The 22,596-nt window shown below is 43.9% G+C and overlaps 1 protein-coding gene across 5 annotated transcripts in view; it reads right to left on the reverse strand.

Moving 5' to 3' along the window:
• Positions 1-20,135, reverse strand: part of slc16a12b (solute carrier family 16 member 12b) — a 105,233-nt gene extending 85,098 nt beyond the window's left edge. For 2 of the 5 annotated variants that reach the window (XM_055646561.1, XM_055646560.1), the window contains exon 1: positions 19,379-19,615. In XM_055646561.1, the coding sequence (XP_055502536.1) occupies positions 19,379-19,409 (31 nt within the window). In that variant the 5' untranslated portion in view covers positions 19,410-19,615. Of the gene's footprint in view, positions 1-19,320; positions 19,616-19,635 lie in introns of those variants that run through there. The other 3 variants (XM_055646556.1, XM_055646557.1, XM_055646558.1) reach the window with 3 other exon arrangements.
• Positions 20,136-22,596: the final 2,461 nt, after the last annotated feature.

Genomic DNA, 22,596 nt, shown 5'->3' on the forward strand with positions numbered 1-22,596 from the left:
TTTGCACTTTATCTGTTTTATTTATTCATGTGTGTATGTATATTACTAAAAGTCTGTTCTTGACCGGTTTTGGCCAACTGTGCTGCGATTTCCGAGAGAACGCCACTACCTACGGCCGTCATTTTTGGCCACCTTGCTCAGAGCCCCCCTCCGCCACATGTGTGCTGAGGATATTTCCCGTCGATTAAAAATGACAGAGATATTAATGTTTTTTATAAAATTCCCCATTCTCTCTGCTGCCACCGCTGGTGGCAGGGGGGAGGGACTATAAAACCAGGAAGTGGTGTGCCTCACTCACTCTTCAAGATGGAGGAAGGCAGAGGGTCACATTTCTCTGAGCTGTGAATAACACTGAACACATGTTTACTCAAATGTAAGTGCCCTTAGTGGTTCTAAAATGCTTGCAGAATGTGTCTATTGGTTCTAAAGCTTGAAAAAAAAAGTGTTTATTGGTTCTAAATCTTGCAAAACATGTCTATTGGTTCTAAAGCTTGCAAAAAAAGTCTATTGGTTCTAAAGCTTGCAAAAAATGTCTATTGGTTCTAAAGCTTGCAAAAAATGTCTATTGGTTCTAAAGCTTGCAAAAAAGTGTCTCTATTGGTTCTAAAGCTTGCAAAAAAATGTCTATTGGTTCTAATGCTTTCAAAAAATGTCTATTGGTTCTAAAGCTTGCAAAAAAGTGTCTCTATTGGTTCTAAAGCTTGCAAAAATATGTCTATTGGTTTTAAAAAAAGCTTGCTAAAAAAAAACTATTGGTTCTAAAGCTTGCAAAAAATGACTATTGGTTCTAATGCTTGCAAAAAAATGTCTATTGGCTATAAAGCTTGCAAAAAAATTGTCTATTGGTTCTAAAATGGTTCATACTAGCGCTCCAGAAAGACACTACTTACTGCAAATGGTGGCTTGGGTGTTTTGGCTTGAAGTTGAAAGGCATTACTTACTGCAAATGGTGGCATGAAGTTGAAAGGCACTACTTACTGCAAATGGTGGCTTGGGAGCTTTGGTTTGAAGTTGAAAACACAACTTACTGCAAATGGTGGCTTGGGTGCAATGGCTTGAAGTTGAAAGGCATTACTTACTGCAAATGGTGGCATGAAGTTGAAAGGCACTACTTACTGCAAATGGTGGTTTGGTTGCTTTGGCTTGAAGTTGAAAGGCACTATTACTGCAAATGGTGGCTTGGTTGTGGCTTGAAGTTGAAAGACACCACTTGCTGCAAATGGTGGCTTGGGAGCTTTGAAGTTGAATTGGTTCTAAAGCTTGCAAAAAAATGTCTATTGGCTATAAAGCTTGCAAAAAAATGTCTATTGGTTCTAAAATGGATCATACTAGCGCTCCAGAAAGACACTACTTACTGCAAATGGTGGCTTGGGTGTGGCTTGAAGTTGAAAGGCACTGCTTACTGCAAATGGAGGCTTGGGAGTGGCTTGAAGTTGAAAGGCACTACTTACTGCAGATGGTGGCTTGGGTGCAATGGCTTGAAGTTAAAATGTATTACTTACTGCAAATGGGAGCATGGGTGCATTGGCTTGAAGTTGAAAGGCACTACTTACTTCAAATTGTGGCTTGAAGGTGAAAGACACTACTTACTGCAAATGGTGGCTTGGGTGCTTTGGCTTGAAGTTAAAAGGCACTACTGTAAATGCACTTACTTCCTGTTTGCACTGTATATTGATTTTAGATAAAACGCTACCACATACGGCTGTGATTTTTGGCCATCTTACTCAGTCCCCCTCCGCTGAGCAGGTGCAGAGAATTCTTCTCATCAATGAAAAATAAAAGTGTTAATAGTTTTTTTTTAAATGTTGAGAATCTCTCGCCTGTCAATCACTCCATGAAAGCCACACCTTTTCCGGTGGTGGGGGGGAGGGGTTATAAAACCCGGAAATGCGGGTGTGGCTCAGTCTCTGCAAGATGGAGGAGGGAGAGGTCACGACTCTCTGTCTTTAGTGGCTTTGCACCCTACTTCAAATGGTATGAAACTGCACTTGAATTTGGTGGCCTTGCACCCTGCTAGAAGTGGTAAGAAACTGCACTTGAATTTGGTGGCCTTATACCCTGCTTGACCCATACTAGCACTCCAGAAAGTCCCCCCCCCACCCCAACTGGCCACCAATATTAGAATTGGTGGAGAGGTGGAATATTTGGTTGGATGACCAGCCCTCCTGTGTGATGCTGGGACCCAACGGGTCCCACTTAGTCTAGTATATTTATACAATGGTATATGGACACACTGACCTGTTCTGTATTCATGCCGTCTATATTCTGTTGTGCTGAAGCAAAGCAAGAATTGCATTGTCCTATCTGGGACACATGACAATAAACTCTCTTGAGTCTTGAATCTTAATAAGGAATGTGGGGAATCTGCTGTGGTGGATGTTTATTTAAACTTTTATGTAATTGTTGCTTTTTTTGTTCGTATGACTGTATGGTAATTCCCATATCACAGAACCTTAATTGGTACCCGTGACAATAAAAGACCTTTGAAACCAACGTCTTATACAACTGCAACATGACCTCCCAACTTCTGTACTCAATACTCAGACTGACGTGCCCAATGTGCCAAAAGCCTTTTTAACCGCCCTATCTACCTGTGACTTCAGGAAACCATGCATCTGCACTACTAGATCCCTCTGCTCTACAACACACCTGCCCAATCGATCAAGATCTTGCTGCAATTTTCACAACTCTCTTCACTATCTGCAAAACCACCCACTTTTGTATCATCAGCAAATTTGCAAATCTTGCCAGGTATGTTCTCATCCAAATCATTAATGTAGATGACAAACAGTAACGGGCCCAGCACCGAACCCTGAGGCACACCACTAGTCACAGGCCTCCAGTCCGAGAAGCAACCTTCCACTATCACCCTCTGCTTCCTTCCATGGAGCCAATTTGCTATCCATTCAGCTATCTCTCCTTTGAGGAAGTAACAACCCGGGTGGATAAAGGGGAACCGGTGGATGTGGTATACTTGGACTTCCAAAAGGCTTTTGACAAGGTGCCACATAAGAGACTATTGCTAAAAATAAAAAATTATGGGATTGGGGGTAATATATTAGCATGGGTAGAGGATTGGCTAACAAATAGGAAGCAGAGAGTGGGGATAAATGGTTCATACTCGGGATGGCAACCGGTAACTAGCGGGGTTCCGCAAGGGTCGGTGCTGGGACCCCAGTTGTTCACAATTTATATAAATGATTTGGAGGAGGGAACCAAGTGTAATATATCAAAATTTGCGGACGATACAAAAATGGGAGGAAAAGTAGGGGATGAGGAGGATAGGAAGAGTCTGCAAAAGGATATAGATAAGCTAGGTGACTGGGCAACAACTTGGCAGATGAAATTTAATACTAATAAATGTGAAGTCATTCACTTTGGGAAAAAAAATGATAGGGCAAGTTATTTTCTAAATGAGGAGGAGCTGCGTTGTAATGCAATGCAAAGGGATCTAGGGGTATTAGTACATGAATCACTGAAAGTTAGTATGCAGGTGCAGCAAGCAATCAGGAAGGCCAATGGAGTTTTGGCCTTTATTGCTAGGGGGATTGAGTATAAAAACACGGAGGTCTTGCTGCAGCTGTACACAGTATTAGTGAGACCACATTTGGAATACTGTGTACAGTTCTGGGGTCCATACTTAAGAAAGGATGTACTAGCCCTGGAGGCAGTGCAGCGAAGGTTTACAAGATTAATTCCTGCAATGAGGGGATTGACATATGAGGAAAGGTTAAGTAGGCTGGAACTCTACTCTTTGGAGTTTAGAAGAATGAGAGGCGATCTCATTGAAACATATAAGATCGTGAGGGGCCTTGATCGGGTGGATGCACAGAGGATGTTCCCAATTAACCGGGAAACTAGAACTAGGGGACATAGTTGCAGAATAAAGGGGGGCTCTTTTAAAACTGAGATGAGGAAGAACTTCTTCACCCAGAGGGTGGTTAATTTATGGAATTCACTGCCCCAGGGAGCAGTGGAAGCAGAAACTTTAAATATATTTAAGACTAAAATAGATGGTTTTTTAGCTGCCAAGGGGATAAGGGGCTACGGGGAGAGGGCAGGGATATGGACCTAGGTATGGTTAGTATAGTAAGACCTGAGTGATCTCCTGGACAAGTGTCGATCGCCTGATTGGGGTCGGAGCGGAATTTCCCGGATTTTTTTCCCGAATTGGACCTGGGTTTTTATCCGTTTTTTTGCCTCCCCCAGGAGATCACGAGGTTCTTGGGGTGGAGAGGGGTGATAGCGGTATAAAGGGGAGGGTAGTGTCTTGTGTTCTGTGTCTTGTGTCTACTGTTTGTGGGTAAGTGTGTCTGTTTAGTGTTCAGCCATGAGCGAGTGGCGGTGCGGGCTCGACGGACCTGGTGGTCTGCTCTCGCACCTACTTTCTATGTTTCTATGATCCCAGGGCTCCCGCAATTTTCTCTCTGGTTTCCCGCAATGTTCTTGGATATAACTGCTCAGGACCTGGAGATTTGTCTACCTTAACATGTATCAGGACCTTCAGCACCTCTTTGACTGTAGCACTGACTGTTTTCAAGACACTTCCATTGACTGACCCAAGTTCCCCTGTCCTTGTGTCTTTCTCCACGGTAAAAACAAGAGAGCAATACTCATTGAGGACCTTGCCCATCTCCTGTGGCTCTACACAGAGTTGACCGCTTTGATTCCTGAGAGGTCCCACTCTCTGTCTAGTTACCCTTTTCTCCTTTATATATTTATGAAATCTCTTGAGATTGTCCTCAATGCAGGAAGGCAATGGAAGAAATCGGTGTAAGTCCCTGTGGGGCACAGAGGAGGGGGGTGAGGGAAGTTTGGTGGGGAAGTAAAGAGATGTGGGGGAGAAAGTGCAGGCGGATGGATGTGAGAGTTTACCTAAAGTTGGAGCATTTAATGTTCTCACTGCTGGGTTGAAAGTTGCGCAAGCGGAATACGAGATGTTGTTCCTCCAGTTTGCGTGTGGCATCACTCAGGCAATGGAGGAGGCCCAGAACAGAAATAAAATGGTTAGCAACTGGACGATCAGGTCGGCCTTGGCAGACCAAGCACGTGTTCGACTAAACGCTCGCTGAGTCTATGCTTGGTCCCGTCGATGTACAGGGGTCCACAATGGGAACACAGGTTAGAGGCGGTGCATGTTTCACCTGGAAGGACTACTGGGGTCCGTGGACACAGGCAAGAGAGGATATATAGGGGCAGTTGCAGGAGGATGAGTGAACAGATGTGTGAACCAAGGATTTGCGGAGGGAACGGTCTCTGTAGAAGGTGGAAAGTGGTGGAGATGGAAAGATGTGGAGGATGGCGTGGTGGATGCTGAAGGTGAAAGGGGATGACTAAAGATCTCTATCCTTGTTGCTTCCAGAGTGGAAGTGGGAGCACAATCAGATCTACTGGCCACAGAAGAGACGCGGGTGAGGGATCTATCTGACACAATCAACAAAGAGGGACACAATCAACAAAGAGTGAGGGTATCTCGAATATCCTTGAATGGAAAGCCTCATCTTGGGAGCAGATGCGGCGTAGACGAGGAATAGAGTGGAGTAACTCAGCAGGACAGGCAGCATCTCTGGAGAGAAAGAATGGGTGATGTTTCGGGTCAAGACCCTTCTTCAGTCAGTAGTCAGTCCACTGTAATGAAGACAGAGATGAAGAAAAGCGAGAGGGGATGATTTATTTGGGAATGGATGAGTGAACCAAGGAGTTATGGAGGGAGTGGTCCCTGTGGAAGCAGAAAGGGGTGAGGATAGGAAGGTGCGACTGGTGGTGGCATCACATTGGAGGTGACGGAAATGTCCGATGATGATGTGTTGGATGCGGAGGCTGGTGAGGTGAAAGGTGAGAACCAGGGGAACTCTGTCCTTATTCTGTCTGGAGAGAGGAAGAGACAGAAGAATGTGGGAGTTGTGACATGTAGAGTGGGAATCCTGGCAGGTCAAAAAAAAAAGAGTGGCGAGCCAATATCCCAGCTTGACAACTGGTGCAATAAGCAAAATCAAGTCACCTGGAGTTGTACAATTTAATACAGTGCTGTTCCTCAAGCCTACATCAGGCCTCATTGTAATAGTACAGGAGAACTCAGAAAGGCAGAGTGGGATGAATTATATAGGTATGTTACAAAACTTACCTTCAGCGGCGCTGCAGTTCTGCCACTGCCCGTGTGCGCGACTTTGGCGTCTTTGAGAGGGGGCGGGTTTAAAATGCGATTTTTCTGCAGCCTATTCAAATCGATCTCTGTCAGGCTGTTTAGTTGCTAAAGAAAAATCGCTTTGACTGCCGTTTTATTAAGTTTGTTAAAATTAGCGCTGGATAATTTAATTGTTGGAGTAAAATTAAAATCATCTTCAAATGCCGTCAACGGGACGGATCTCACGTAGGGGACAAGGCAAGGTATGCCGTTTAATTTTTCATATAAACTTGCTTCTTAGGATGCCTTTAATCAAAATTTCACGTTGTGAAAATGTCATTATGTAAATATACGAACCGGCAGTATTTTTCCTGCCGATATGGGGTTTAAATTCACTGCAACTGCAAAGTTCCAAACCAGCGCGTTCCACAAAATCCCACTCGCAAGATGATTTAAATGCCCATTAATTTACAGGAATTAAACACTAAATTCCTTCCATTTGGCCTATAAATTCATGACAATGAGATTTAAAAATCATGTTATATTGCTAATTCTTGTGTGAATGTTATTTGGACACTTAGGCTTTTTAAAAATGTTAACCTTTTCTTAAGAAATGGATAGATGTTTAGATCTATTAATTGAATTTTGTAATTAGCTACAATTGGGTAACTAACTAATTATATGTTTTAATTTCAGGTCATCCAAGTAAAATTGTTTCATATTTGTTTCAGAATGCTTCAATCTATAATAACTGAAAATTTCATTCAGTTCTCTTACTTTTTAAGAAACTTATGGGCTTTTGACTGTCCTTGATCACAGCTTTTGTGTTGTCAATGGAAAAGCAATAGGGAACAAGATGCTAATTTCCGAGTATGGAAATGGCCATAACTTTTTGAATACTGAAGATGTGAAAGTGAATTAGGTGTCAAATTAAACTTCTTTTTATGCTTTATCTGATGGGATAAATTACAGACGATCTTTAAAATCTCAAAATGTTGTAACATTGCTAAATTATAGTGGCACCAAGCAAGGGCTTTGTTTCCGCATGTAAAGGAAAGCTTATTTTGCACACTCAACGTATTCCACTCGACTGGAACAGGTGCAAGCAAATTGCTGCTTCATAGGGAAAAACTTTTTGGGTCCCTTACGATTGGGACGGGGTGAAAGGCCAAGAGTTTCCTCACCTGTGGTCACAAGCAAAAGTGCGTAAGAAGAGTATCAATGACTTGGATGAGAACGCAGATGGCATGATTAATAAGTTTGCATATGACACTAAGATTTGTGCTAGTATAGATGGCGAAGATGGCTAACAAAGGTTACAGCAGGATCTTGATCAGTTGGGCAGAGGAATGGATAATGCACACTCAGCGTATTCCACTTGACTGGAAGAGGTGCCAGCAAATCGCTGCTTCACAGAGAAAAACCTTTTGGGTCACTGAAGGGTGGGACGGGGTAAAAGGTCAAGAGTTTCCTCACATGTGGTTAATAGTTTAATGCAGATAAAGGTGAGGTGTGCAATTTTGGGAAGTCTAACTAGGGCAGGACCTTCATAGTGAATAACAGGCCTTGGGGACTGTTGTAGAGCAGAGGGATCTAGGGGTTCATGTACATAGTTCCTTGCAAGTGAAGCCACAGGTAGATAGGGTGATCAAGGCAGCTTTCAGCACATTGGCCTTAATCAGTCACGGTATTGACTGTAGAAGTTGGGATGTTATGTTACAGCTGTACAAGGCACTAGTTAGGCCACAGTTGGAGTATTGTGCTCATCTGGTCACCCTGCTATAGAAAAGATGTTATCAAGCTGGAAAGCGTGCACTGAAGATTTGAGGTTGTTGCCAGGACTTGGACCTGAGCTATAGGGAGAGGTTGCGCAGGCTCGGACTGGTCTCCCAGGAGGATGTGTGGTGAATTTATAGAGGTGTAGAAGGTCATGAGGGGAATAGAGATGGGTAGAAACATAGAAATTAGGTGCAGGAGTAGGCCATTCGGCCCTTCGAGCCTGCACCGTCATTCAATATGATCATGGCTGATCATCCAACTCAGTGTCCCGTACCTGCCTTCTCTCCATACCCCCTGATCCCCTTAGCCACAAGGGCCACATCTAACTCACTCTTAAATATAGCCAATGAACTGGTCTCAACTACCCTCTGTGGCAGAGAGTTCCAGAGATTCACCACTCTCTGTGTGAAAAAAGTTCTTCTCATCTCGGTTTTAAAGGATTTCCCCCTTATCCTTAAGCTGTGACCCCTTGTCCTGGACTTCCCTAACATCGGGAACAATCTTCCTGCATCTAGCCTGTCCAACCCCTTAAGAATTTTGTAAGTTTCTATAAGATCCCCTCTCAATCTCCTAAATTCTAGAGAGTATAAACCAAGTCTATCCAGTCTTTCTTCATAAGACAGTCCTGACATCCCAGGAATCAGTCTGGTGAACCATCTCTGCACTGCCTCTATGGCAATAATGTCCTTCCTCAGATTTGGAGACCAAAACTGTACGCAATACTCCAGGTGTGATCTCACCAAGACCCTGTACAACTGCAGTAGAACCTCCCTGCTCCTATACTCAAATCCTTTTGCAATGAAAGCTAACATACCATTTGCTTTCTTTACTGCCTGCTGCACCTGCATGCCTACCTTCAATGACTAGTGTACCATGACACCCAGGTCTCGCTGCATCTCCCCCTTTCCCAATCGGCCACCATTTAGATAATAGTCTGCTTTCCCATTTTTGCCACCAAAATGGATAACCTCACATTTATCCACATTATTGATTATTGATAAAAGACTTCTCAAAGTCTTTTAACCAGAATAGGGGAATGGAAAAAACAGGGAACATAGGATTAAAGTGAAAGGGGAAAGATTTAATGAGAATATTTCACACGGGGGTAGTGGGCATGTGGAATGAGCTGCCAGAGGAGGCAGTTGAGGAAGAAACTATATCAACATTTAAAAGGCATTTGGACAAGTACATGGGTAGGAAATGGGTAGGAGGTGGACACAAAGTGTTGGAGTAACTCAGCAGGTGAGGCAGCATCAATAGAGAGAAGGAATCGGCGGGACCCTTCTTCAGTCTTTCCTGAACACCTTATCTCCAAAGCAACCACGTAGTAATTGATGGGATGGGTAGCCATGAGCGAGCAGTTTGAGCACCAGCTTGCTTGCTTGTTTTGAAAATTGATGAGTGTGGTATGACATATTAACTCCACTAGCATCATACAACGAACGCTTTGTCCCAACTTGCCTGCGCTAACCAACATGCCCCACCTACACCAGCCCCACCTACCTGCATTTGGCCCATATCCTTCTAAACCTATCCTATCCATGCACCTATTGAAACGTTTTTAAAATGTGATAGTACCTGCCTCAACTATTTCTTCTAGCAGCCCATTCCATACACCCACCACCGTTTGTGTGAAAATGTTACCCCTCAGGTACCTATTAAATATTTTTCCTCTCAACTTAAACCAATGTTCTCTGGCTCATGATTGCCCTACTCTGGGTAAAAGACTCTGTGCATTTACTCGATCTATTTACATCAGTGAAGTTAGTAGATTAAAACAATTCAACACTCAGGCATCTCTTTTTGGAATCCTTATATTCCTCCAGCTTATGTCCAGACCAAAAACAGTGGGGTTCTAGCAGAGTTCACGATTGCTTTTTTGCAAATGCTTTGCAATGAGCATATTAACATGGGTAAATCTCTTTCATAGAATAGTATAGCTTACAGATCATTTGACACTTGCCCCGACAGTTCTTCGGAGAGATGCACAATTCGTCCCAACACACTGACCCCAATAGAGACCAAGTCAACGGATATTTTTAAGGCAGAGATAGATAGATTCTTGATTAGTACGAGGGTCAGGGGTTATAGAGGAGAAGGCAGGAGAATGGGGTTAGGAGGGGAAAATAGATTAGCCATGATTGAATGGCGGAGTAGATTTGTTGGGCCGAATGGCCTACTTCTGCTCCTATCACTTATGACCTTATGACCAATAAGTCCGGTCTATTTGGGAATGGTAAATTCCAATCAAGTCTATTTGCAGTAAACTTTCAGGCAATTCATTCCTCTCATGGGGGAAATATATTTTCAAGACAATAATTTTAAGCTTGTGACCCATGATGACTAACCCTCCTGTGAATGGAACCAATTAATACTCCATCAAAAACCTTTCATGATTTCGAAAACAATAGCCTCATAACTTACAATAAAGTTAGACACAAATGCTGGAGTAACTCAGCGGGACAGGCGGCATCTCTGGAGAGAAGGAATGGGTGACATTTCGATTCAAGACCCTTCCTCAGTCTGAGGAAGAGTCTTGACGCAAAACGTCACCCATTCCTTCTCTCCTTAGATGCTACCTGTCCCGCTGAGTTACTCCAGCATTTTGTGTCTATCTTCTGAGCAAGCCTGCGTCTGCAGTTCCTTCCTAGACAACTCACAGTAAAGGTCTAATCAGACCACAGGAGAAAGTTGTAACAAAAACTCATCAGGGACTGGAGGGGGATGGGTGGGAGTATGATATCAGACATTGCAACATGCAACAGTCTCACACAGAGCACGAGGGTGAGGGGATTGCTGCACAGCAAGGGGCCACCTCTGGAGAACATGATGAGAGGAGAAGCAACTGATTGTTAGAGGGAGCTCAGCAGATGACAGACATCCACACGTGAGTAACACAGCTGGGTGAGCTTACGCTGGGTGCAGAGGCCTGGGGCAACTCTCCTGACCTTGCTGGCTGAAGATCCTTACTGTGCCTGATCAACAGAATAGTGCGCACCACTGTTCAGTTTGGGAAACACAGCCTGCAGGCATCAACTAAAAAATGAATAAAGGACACATGGGCTACTTTACATATTTTACTGACCAAATCCAATAGTGTGTGCTTTGCAATTTGCCCAAACTCATTGACGGAAAAATGGCCCACATGATCACCCAGTTGCTAAACACTTTAACTCCCACTCCCACTGTCAGAGTGAAGCCCAACACAAATTGGAGGAACAGCACCTCATATTTTGCTTGGGAGTTTACACCCCAGCAGTATTAATATTGACTTCTCTAACTTCAAATAGCACCTTGCTGTCCGTCTCCCTTCAGCAGTAACAGGATCGGTCCGAGTCAGCATGGATTTACGAAGGGGAAATCATGTTTTATTAATCTTCTGGAATTTTTTGAGGAGGTAACTTGGAAAATGGACGAGGGAGAGCCAGTGTCCCTGGACTTTCAGAAAGCATTTGATAAGGTCCCACATAGGAGATTAGTGGGCAAAATTAGAGCACATGGTATTGGGGGTAGAGTGCTGACATGGATAGAAAAATGTTTGGCAGCCAGGACACAAAGAGTAGGGATTAATGGGTCCCTTTTAGAATGGCAGGTAGTGACTAGTGGGGTGCCGCATAGCTCGGTGCTGGGACTGCAGCTAATTACAATATACATTAATGATTTAAATGAAGGGATTCAAAGTAACATTAGCAAATTTACAGATGGCACAAAGCTGGGTGGCAGTATGAACTGTGAGGACGATGCAGGATGACTTGGACAGGTTGGGGGAGTGGGCAGATGCGTGGCAGATGCAGTTTAATGTAGATAAATGTGAGGTTACCCACTTTGGTAGCAAAAACAGGAAGGCAGATTATTATCTGAATGGTGTCAAGTTGGGAAAAGGGGAATTACAATGAGATCTGGGGGGTCTTTGTTCATCAGTCACTGAAAGTAAGCGTGCAGGTACAGCAGGCAGTGAAGAAAGCAAAAGGCATGTTGGCCTTCATAACAAGAGGAGTTAAGTGTAGGAACAAAGACACCCTTCTGCAGTTGAACAGGGCCCTAGTGAGACCACACCAAGAGTATTGTGTGCAGTTGTGGTCTCCAAATTTGAGGAAGGGCATTCTTGCTATTGAGGGAGTGCAGCATAGGTTCACAAGGTTAATTCCCGGGATGGTGGGACTCTCATATGTTGATAGAATGGAGCAGCTGGGCTTGTATCTGATTTCTCGGATGTCAGGATTTTCATATGAAGAATGACTGGATAGACTCGGCTTGTACTTGCTAGAATTTAGAAGATTGAGGGGGGATCTTATAGAAACTTACAAAATTCTTAAGGGGTTGGACAGGCTAGATGCAGGACGATTGTTCCCGATGTTGGGGAAGTCCAGAACAAGGGGTTACAGTTTAAGGATAAGGGGGAAAATCTTTTAGGACCGAGATGAGAAAAACATTTTTCACATAGAATGGTGAATCTGTGGAATTCTCTGCCACAGAATGTAGTTGAGGCCAGTTCATTGGCTATATATAAGAGGGAGTTAGATGTGGCCCTTGTGGCTAAAGGGATCATGAGGTATGGAGAGAAGGCAGGTACAGGATATCGAGTTGGATGATCAGCCATGATCATATTGAATGGCGGTGCAGGCTCGAAGGGCCGAATGGCCTGCTCCTGTACCTAATTTCTATGTTTCTATGTTTCCATATATACTCTGGAATTTATCATGGGTTTGGACATGCTAGAGGCAAGAAACATGTTCCCGATGTTGGGGGAGTCCAGAACCAGAGGCCACAGTTTAAGAATAAGGGGTAAGCCATTTAGAACGGAGACGAGGAAACATTTTTTCACACAGAGATTTGTTAATCTGTGGAATTCTCTTCCTCCGAGGGCGGTGAAGGCCGCCTCTCTAGATACTTTCAAGAGAGAGTTAGATAAAGCTCTTAAAGATAGCGGAGTCAGGGGATATGGGGAGAAGGCAGGAACGGGGTACTGATTGGGGATGATCAGCCATGATCACATTGAATGGCGGTGCTGGCTCGACGGGCCGAATGGCCTACTCCTGCACCTATTGTCTATTGTATCCCCTACCCTACCCTAGTTCTCCAACTAGTTTCACTGTCCTGATTAATTTTACTGTTTGTGCAGCTTCCCTTCTGCCAACAATGATCCATTCTACTGTTCTGCTTTGATCTGTCGTTTTTAAACCTTACCCTTCCATATCTCCGTCTATCCTGACTCAGTCTGATGAAGGGTCTCCACCAGAAATGGCAACTATTCCTTCTCTCCCGAGATCCTGCCTCCTTCCATATAGCCACCTGAGTTACTCCAGCATTTTGTGTCTATCTTCAGAAGTATATGATATTTCTGCTCACTGGTCTACAGAAAGGATGTGATTAAACTAGAGAGTGTGGAAAAGATGAATTGCAATGTTGCTTGGACTGGAGACTTTGAATTATATGGAAAGAATGGATTGTTGAGTGTTTTCCCCACAGTGAAGAGTGACCTTATAAAGGTTTATAAAACTGAGGGGTATGGACAGGGTCGAATATTTGTTTGTTCCCCAGAGTTGAGGAACTAGAAGGCATTTATTTGAGGCAAGGGGGAAGGATTTAAAAGGGACCTGGCAGGTAGGTTTTTCATGTTGCGAGCTATCAGAGGCAAGTATAATCTCAACTTGCCCACACCGATCAACATGCCCCATCTACACTAGATCCACCTGCCTGCATTTGGCCCATATCTGTCTAAATCGATCCTATCCATGTACCTGTCCAAATGCCTTTTACATATTGTTATTGTACCTGCTCAACTACCTCCTCTGGCAGCTCATTCCACATACCCTGTGTGTGAAAACGTTGCCCCTCAGCTGCATATTAAATTTCCGCCCCTCACATTAAACCAATGGTTCTAGATTCCCCTGCGCTGGGTAAAAGACTTTGAGCACCTCCCCCAACAGGTCCGAGCCTGTCTAACCTCTCCCTTTTAACTCAGGCATTCAAGTCCTGTAACAACCTCGTAAATCTGCTCTGCACTCTTCCTGCTTACAACATCGTTCCTGCAGCACGGCCTCCAAATCTGAACACAATACTCCAAATGTGACCTCACCAAATCTTGTACAAGTGTAACATAACACCCCAACTTATCTACTCAATATGTAGGAAGGAACTGCACATGCTGGTTTAAACAGAAAATAGACACAAAAAGCTGGAGTAACTCAGCGGGACAGGCAGCATCTCTGGAGAGAAAGAATGGTTGACGTTTTAGGTAGGGACCCTTTCCCAGACTGGTTAGAGGAAAGGGAAACGAGAGATAAAGACGATAATGTAGAGAGATAAAGAACAATGAATGAAAGATATATTGATTTCTCTAACATCAAGTAACCCTGGCATTCCCTCTCTCTCTATCCCCCCCCCCACCCCCCACCCGAGATGCACCAGCTTCTAGTTTTCACCCAACAAACAGCTAACAATGACCCGTTTCCTTTATCATCGTAACTTTTTTGCACATCTTTCATTCTTTGTTCTTTATCTCTCTACATCATCATCTATTTCTCTCGTTTCCCTTATCCCTAACCAATCTGAAGAAGGGTCTCGACCCAAAACGTCACCCATTCCTTCTCTCCAGAAATGCTGCCTGTCCCGCTGAGTTACTCCAGCATTTTGTATCTATCTTCTCCACTCAATATCCTGTCTGATGAAGACCAATCTGCCGAAAGCCTTCTTGACCACCCTATGAAATCTCTTTCAAGGGACTATGCACCTGCACTCCTAGATATCTCTGTACTACAACACTCTCCAGAACCCTGCCATTCCCTTGTTTCTGTCCTGTTATGACTTTGTTTTCTCTTTGTTATTCCTTTGTTAGTTGAAATCCTACCCACGGTAAGTTTATTATCTCACTAAAATGATGTCATTAATATTAATAACAATTCAGCCATTGAATCTGTCCTTATGCTATTGGATCGATAATCATTGTGAATGCCAAAATGTTGGCGCAGTGGTAGAGTTGCTGCCTCACAGTGCTAAACCCGGGTTCGATCCTGACTATGGGTGCTGTCTGTATGGAGTTTGTACCTTCTCCCCGTGACCGTGTGGGTTTTCCCTGGGTGCTCCGGTTTACCAGGTGAATTAGCTTTGGTAAAAATTGTAAATTGTCCCTAGTGTGTAGTACAGTGTTAGTGTACGGGGTGATTCATGGTCGGCAAGGATTCAGTGGGCCGATGGGCCTGTTTCCACGTGTATCTCTAAAGTCAATGGAGATATTGCATTTTTCCAAGAAGGTTTGGAGAATATCCTTCAATCATTCATGATGTCAAAACAGCACCAACAATTGAGGAACTAGCACCTCGTATATCGCTTGGGTAGCTTACAACCCAGCAGCATGAATGTTGATTAAATTTAGCTAACTTCTACATACACTCTCCTCCGCCCCCTCCCCACCTTGTCCCCCTTTCTCCACTAAAAGTTGGTAAACTAGCTCCACAGTTCGCAAAGATGTATCTCTCTTGTGATCACACCATCCCTAGCCAACAATCGGCCTATCAGGGAACCACCCTGCCCATGGTTATCTGTTGCTGGCCCCGATTTGCCTTGGTCTTTTCTTGCTTCCAGTTCCCCTCCCGTCCCCCACTCAACCTCCAATCAATCTGAAGAAGGGTCTCAACCCAAAATTCCACCTATCCATTTTCGCCATAGATGTTGCCTGTCCCGCTGAGGTACTCCAGCACTTGTGTCGATCTTTGGAATAAAACGGCATCTGTCATACCTTTTTATTCCATTGTGTGCAAGTCAGGCCTGATTGATGGCAATGTAAGCCTGGAAGCCAACCAATATAATGAAAATATCGTCAAATCACAAGACCATTATCTCTGAAGGACATCGTTTATAGCCGGAGTTCCAAATAAAATATTGATTCCGAATACACTTTAGGTTTTAAATTTATTAGAATACACCTGAGATCAAACCCAAACCAACAACACCACTCTTGCTCTGAGTAAGTGAATTGAGGACCAGAGGACAGTTTTAAGGTGAAGGGGAAAGGATTTAATAGGAATCTGAGGGGTAACTGCTTCACACAAAGGGTGGTGGGTGTATGGAACAAGCTGCCAGAGGAGGTAGGGACTTTCCCAACGTTAAAGAAACAGTTAGACAGGTACATGGATAGGACAGGTTTGGAGGGATCTGGACCAAACACAGGCAGGTGGGACATTGACCATATAACCATATAACCATATGACAATTACAGCACGGAAACAGGCCATCTCGGCCCTACAAGTTCGTGCCAAACAACTTTTTTCCCTTAGTCCCACCTGCCTGCACTCATACCATAACCCTCCATTCCCTTCTCATCCATATGCCTATCCAATTTATTTTTAAATGATACCAACGAACCACTTCCACCACTTCCACCTCCACCTCCACCACTTCCGCTGGGAGCTCATTCCACACCGCTACCACTCTCTGAGTAAAGAAGTTCCCCCTCATGTTACCCCTAAACTTCTGTCCCTTAATTCTGAAGTCTTGTCCTCTTGTTTGAATCTTCCCTATTCTCAAAGGGAAATGCTTGTCCACATCAACTCTGTCTATCCCTCTCATCATTTTAAAGACCTCTATCAAGTCCCCCCTTAACCTTCTGCGCTCCAGAGAATAAAGACCAAACTTATTCAACCTTTCTCTGTAACTTAGTTGTTGAAACCCAGGCAACATTCTAGTAAATCTCCTCTGTACTCTCTCTATTTTGTTGACATCCTTCCTATAATTGGGCGACCAAAATTGTACACCATACTCCAGATTTGGTCTCACCAATGCCTTGTACAATTTTAACATTACATCCCAGCTTCTATACTCAATGCTCTGATTTATAAAGGCTAGCATACCAAAAGCTTTCTTTACCACCCTATCTATATGAGATTCCACCTTCAAGGAACAATGCACGGTTATTCCCAGATCCCTCTGTTCAACTGTATTCTTCTATTCCCTATCATTCACCATGTACGTCCTATTTTGATTTGTCCTGCCAAGGTGTAGCACCTCACATTTATCAGCATTAAACTCCATCTGCCATCTTTCAGCCCATTCTTCCAAATGGCCTTAAATCACTTTGTAGACTTTGGAAATCCTCTTCATTATCCACTATCTTGGTATCATCTGCATACTTACTAATCCAATTTACCACACCTTCATCCAGATCATTGATGTACATGACAACAACAAAGGACCCAACACAGATCCCTGAGGCACCCCACTAGTCACCTGCCTCCAACCCGACAAACAGCCATCCACCATTACCCTCTGACTTCTCCCATTAAGCCACTGTTGAATCCATCCTGCATTTATACCCAACAGTTGAACCTTTTAACCAACCTTCCATGAGGAACCTTGTCAAAGGCCTTACTAAAGTCCATATAGACACCATCCATTGCTTTACCCTCGTCAATTTCCCTCGTAACCTCTTCAAACAATTCAAGAAGATTAGTCAAACATGACCTTCCAGGCACAAATCCATGTTGACTGTTCCTAATCAGACCCTGTTTATCCGGATGCTTATATATATTATCTCTAAGTGTCTTTTCCATTAATTTGTCCACCACTGAAGTCAAACTAACAGGTCTATAATTGCTAGGTTTACTCTTAGAACCCTTTTTAAACAATGGAACAACATGCGCAGTACGCCAATCCTCGGGGACTATTCCCGTTTCTAATGACATATGAGGGCAAGTTGGGCCAAAGGGCCTGTTTCCACACAGTATCACTCTATGACTATGACATTTAGCCTGAAGACATGCACACTCAGGTCGATATTATTTGTGGATCATGGCATGAATGATATTGAGACCTTTTTGTGATTAGACCGGATTTCTTAAAGTGCAAAATCAATCAGATTGTTGTGAAACAGTTCTTCATGTCTATGGCATGTAGCAGAGATAAATACCATCATTTGATCACACATTCCACAATCAGGTGAATCTTGTCCATTATAGCAACACCAGCTAAATTCCCAAGCATCAAATGCTTATCAAAAAAACAACACTTAATGCTTTGTTTATCTTACTTGTTGGAGTATGACATTATGCCCCCTAAATATATCAAAAGCAGTTTCATTGATCGGAAATAAAACACACAATGCAGCTTTGCATCAATTCATAATCAGCATGCTAAGATTTTAATTTTGGCTTGCAAGTCAAACAGCACCAGATTAACAACCTGCCCAATCTTTCCTCCACTTTCTTCTCAATACCATCTCAATATCTCATTGCATTCTCTTCTCACTCTATTTTTATTTATTTATTTATTTATTTTATTTATTCCGAACAAGTACAGACATTAAAGACATTAATAGTAACAAAATCGAAATTATCAAACAATTGGACATTACAATCAATATTTACAAGCAATGAAAAGAACAAAAAGCAAATTTCCAATGTCCAACTCTGGACACTCTGACACCGCACATTGGATTATATCAAAACTGTAAAAGTTTGCGTGTAATTGTTCATATTTCTTTGCTTCATTGACTTCCTGTTTGCCTTCTACTGTATTACCCTGATATTCATTATTACTTCCACATGTCAGTATCCAACCCAATTACTGTTCAAAGATGTAATCATCAGGGTATCAACGTGATCAAATTCCACTCAGCTCCCTGAAGCTGAAGAATTTGGCTAATCGTATCTTTGTCATCTCAATGCCAACATACTGGAAAACATTGTGAAGTAATATAAATAAATGTACATTGCTCCCTATCTGTTCAATCCCTGCCAGGCCCAGCCAGAGTGACATTCGTTACTTCCATCCACACAGTTGCACCTTTCTACTCACTTGCTAGAAAGTTCAGCAGAAATTTTATTTTGTGTTCTGCATTTACACGCTCAGAACATTTCCTAATTTCCTCCTCCCCCCCCCCCACCCCCCCCCCCCCCCACCATCTCCCCCCCCCCCCCCCCCCCCCCCCACACACACACACACACACACAACACCCCTCCCCTTTTGTTCATATGTTTTGCATAATAATTTAGATCAATAGCTCAGAGCACCCATTTACGTGGCAGTTTAGTTGCGAGATTAAAATATGCCTTTACCGCATTCATGAAAACACAGCGAGAAAATACCTCTCAATCACTGGCCCCACGCAACTGGGCAGTCAATGAGAATTCAGCATTTGCTCTTTGGAACTAACACAACATACTAAGAGCAGAAACTCCAGGCCGGGATCTTTCATTAACTGAACGAATTGGATGAGCAATCTCCTGCAGACTATCTGTCCGATTGTGTTATTGTTTCTGCAACCTCGCTCCCCCCGATCAGCACAGCGTGTGGCAACGACCAGTTGTTCTCATCCCAAAGTACAGCTTGATCCGATAGTCCGCCGGTTCGATCCTATCTCGGGGCACGCACATTTACAACAAGAATAGCGCAGAAACAGAGTGCAAAGATTAAAGCCCTACCTGCGAGCAACTCATCGAGGCTAAAATACTGGAAGTAAAAGACAAGTGAACGTCGCACCTGGCACGGTCGGTTTTGGTAGAGGGGGCATTATAATGGGGAGGAAACACACAAACTCAGCGGCTCTGGCAGCATATCTGGAGTCGAGACCCTTCTCCAGGCAGGGGAGTGAGTGGTTGCCGGCAGAGCCAGCCGCCTAGCGCCAGCGACCAGCGAAACCTCCTCGCTCATGGATAACAAGGAAAGAAAACAAACTGGGGTTTAGAAAAGTTCTTAAGAAGTGCGATCCGGAGCACATGCTGCACAAATCCACTTACCCCGGCTAGAGGCTGCTTCCAGCCCCGACCCAACACAACATCCACCAAGGCAGCCTCTCCAACAAACTCGCGGGACGTTAACAAATAATTAATAAGGGGCGCGGATTAATGAATACCCCACGCCTCTGCCTTAGTGGCCACCCCCGCGGGCTCCCTGGGGCAGAGACCCTGTTATTGATGTCACTAACTACAAACCTCGGCGTTATTCCCCCTCTTCCCCCGCGGGCTGGAACTCCTCACAGCAGCGACGGGAAGCTATTTCGTATTTGACACACGCAGCCCAGAATAAGTAAGCTACGTTTATTAAGCACCCATACACGGGACTTGTTACAAGCGAGGAGGATATGTTATTGTGGGGAATGGTGCACCGTTTTGCTGTGAAGCAAGCTGGCACAAGCAGTAATGTGGGGAGGAGGGCTAGACCATGCGTCTGTGAGGGTATCTGATAGGAATGGACCTCCTGTTTCATGCAAGTGCTGGCGCTCACCGCTCAGCCCCTCCATCCCTCATTGTCATTCAATATCACCCCGGCTCACCCTGCCCCCTCAAAACCTCTGTTTACTTTAGTTTATAGGGTGATTTCACCAAAGGTCAAATGAGCGTAGATCCCCCCTCACGTGACCGAAAATTCTGACTGGAGGACATCTCTCAGTTTGGTACATGTAAGTGAATGGGGAAACACGCACTTTCCCACCCGTTAAAAACATGGAAAACGGCCGATTTTTGAGCTGAAATTTTCTGTGCTAGTCGGGGTGACCCTGAAGCACAGCGACCTAAATTTTCAGGCAAAACAAAAGATAGAAAGTGAGGTAATTACAAGAGGGAACTGAAGGTAGAAAGCCGCGGAAATGAACAGCTGACAATTGCCGTGGTGATTTTAAGATCCAAAATATCGGGAATTATCGCATTTGCTCGCTAAATTTCATCAAAACTAAGGCATTATTAACTTACTTTTGATGAAATTCAGCGAGAAAATGCGATAATTCACGATATTTTGGATCTTAAAATCACCACGGCAATTGTCAGCTGTTCATTTCCGCGGCTTTCTACCTTCAGTTCCCTCTTGTAATTACCTCACTTTCTATCTTTAGTTTTGCCTGAAAATTTAGGTCGCTGTGCTTCAGGGTCACCCCGACTAGCACAGAAAATTTCAGCTCAAAAATCGGCCGTTTTCCATGTTTTTAACGGGTGTGAAAGTGCGTGTTTCCCCATTCACTTACATGTACCAAACTGAGAGATGTCCTCCAGTCAGAATTTTCGGTCACGTGAGGGGGGATCTACGCTCATTTGACCTTTGGTGAAATCACCCTATAGATACAGCGTGGAAACAGGCCCTTCGGCCCATCGAGTCCACGCCGAACTGCAAACCCCGCACATTAACACTATCCTACACACACTCGGAACAATTGACACTTATATCAAACCAATTAACCTACAAACCTGTGCGTCTTTGGAGTGTGTGGGGAAAACCGGAGATCCCGGAGAAAACCTACGCGGTCAAGGGGAGAAGGTACCAACTCGGTACAGGCAGCACCCGTAGTCAGGATGGATCCCGGGTCTCTGGCGCTGTGAGGCAGCAACTCTACCGCTGCGCCACCGTGCCGCCCTGGTCTGCATGTCCCTGTAATTCTGTTCATGTCAGCTGTGAAAACACTCAATGACTGATCATCCATAACCCACCAAGGTGCAGAGTGCCAATGATTTACAATCCTCTTCATATGGAAATTCCACTTTGTCTTGGATCGAAATAACTGACACCCCTCCCCCCCTTCAGCTCCTTATCAGACACCGTCCAACCTGAAAACAGACCTTGACATTTCCTCTGGTAGAACCTCATTGGATTGTCAGATTAACTCTCTATGTCCAAAGGCCACCGGTCTTCCTCAATCTCCCCTTTGCCTTTTTTGTTATTTTCAGTGTGTCTAAATGCATGTTTTAATGTTTCTCAGTATGTCTTATGTGGAGAGTGGCGGGTGGGGGGAGGAATAGGGGGTCACTTGCCTGGATGGAGGTGCGTCTTTTCTCCGTGATGCATCTTGGAGAAGGATGTGCTTACATTGGAAGCAGTGCAGAGAGAATTCACTGTCAACTTTATGCATTGGAGTTTTGGATGGTGATCTTATTGATAGACTAGATTCTGAGGGCAATTGACTGAGGATATCAAGAACCAGGAACATAGTTTCGGAATAAGAGACCATTTTAAAATTTCTTAAAACAGAGACTATTGTCGGCACCGATATTTAAACTGTCTGGGAAACAAGGCATGGAGAGTGTGGGTGGTGTTCTGGGTAAGATTGAGTCCACCATGATTATATTGAATGGCTGAGCGTTAAGGGGCTTAGTGTTCTACTCCAGCTCATGTTGGAGTATCTACTACTATCTACCTCATTTGTGATGCCCGGACTATCCTTCATCGGACTATGCTGGCTTTACCTTGCACTAAACACTATTCCCTTATCCTGCATCTATCTATACATTGTAAATGGCTTGATTGTAATCATGTATTGGCTTTCTGCTGTCTGTTAGCATGCAGCAAAAGCTTCTCACTCTACCTCATACATGTGATAAAAAAACTCAACTGAATTGAAATGAACTGTTACTTATATTCCAAAGTAGTGTCAGCATTGTTGGTATCAGTGGGATGAGGAAATTAACCAACAATTCCCGGTACTGATGGTAATTTGGAATGGAATCAAGACAATCTTTGGTCCTGCGGTGGTTGAATCACTTACTATTAAACCTCCAGCATGGACACAAGCCATCCATATAAGGTACATGTAGTAAATGAGCAATCAGTCTGTGCTAAATCGATACAATCCAAATGAATAAAATAGCTGATTCATCGTTTACCTTGTGACTTTACCCTAGTTAAGATGGGGAAAATGACACATTGTTTGGAGCACCCGATCATAATTCACTTTTGGCCACTGTAATATTTGATGTCGCCAACTTCGATGCAGT

The sequence above is a fragment of the Leucoraja erinacea genome, chromosome 15 (assembly GCF_028641065.1).
Source record: "Leucoraja erinacea ecotype New England chromosome 15, Leri_hhj_1, whole genome shotgun sequence".
Taxonomy (NCBI): Eukaryota; Metazoa; Chordata; class Chondrichthyes; order Rajiformes; family Rajidae; genus Leucoraja; species Leucoraja erinaceus.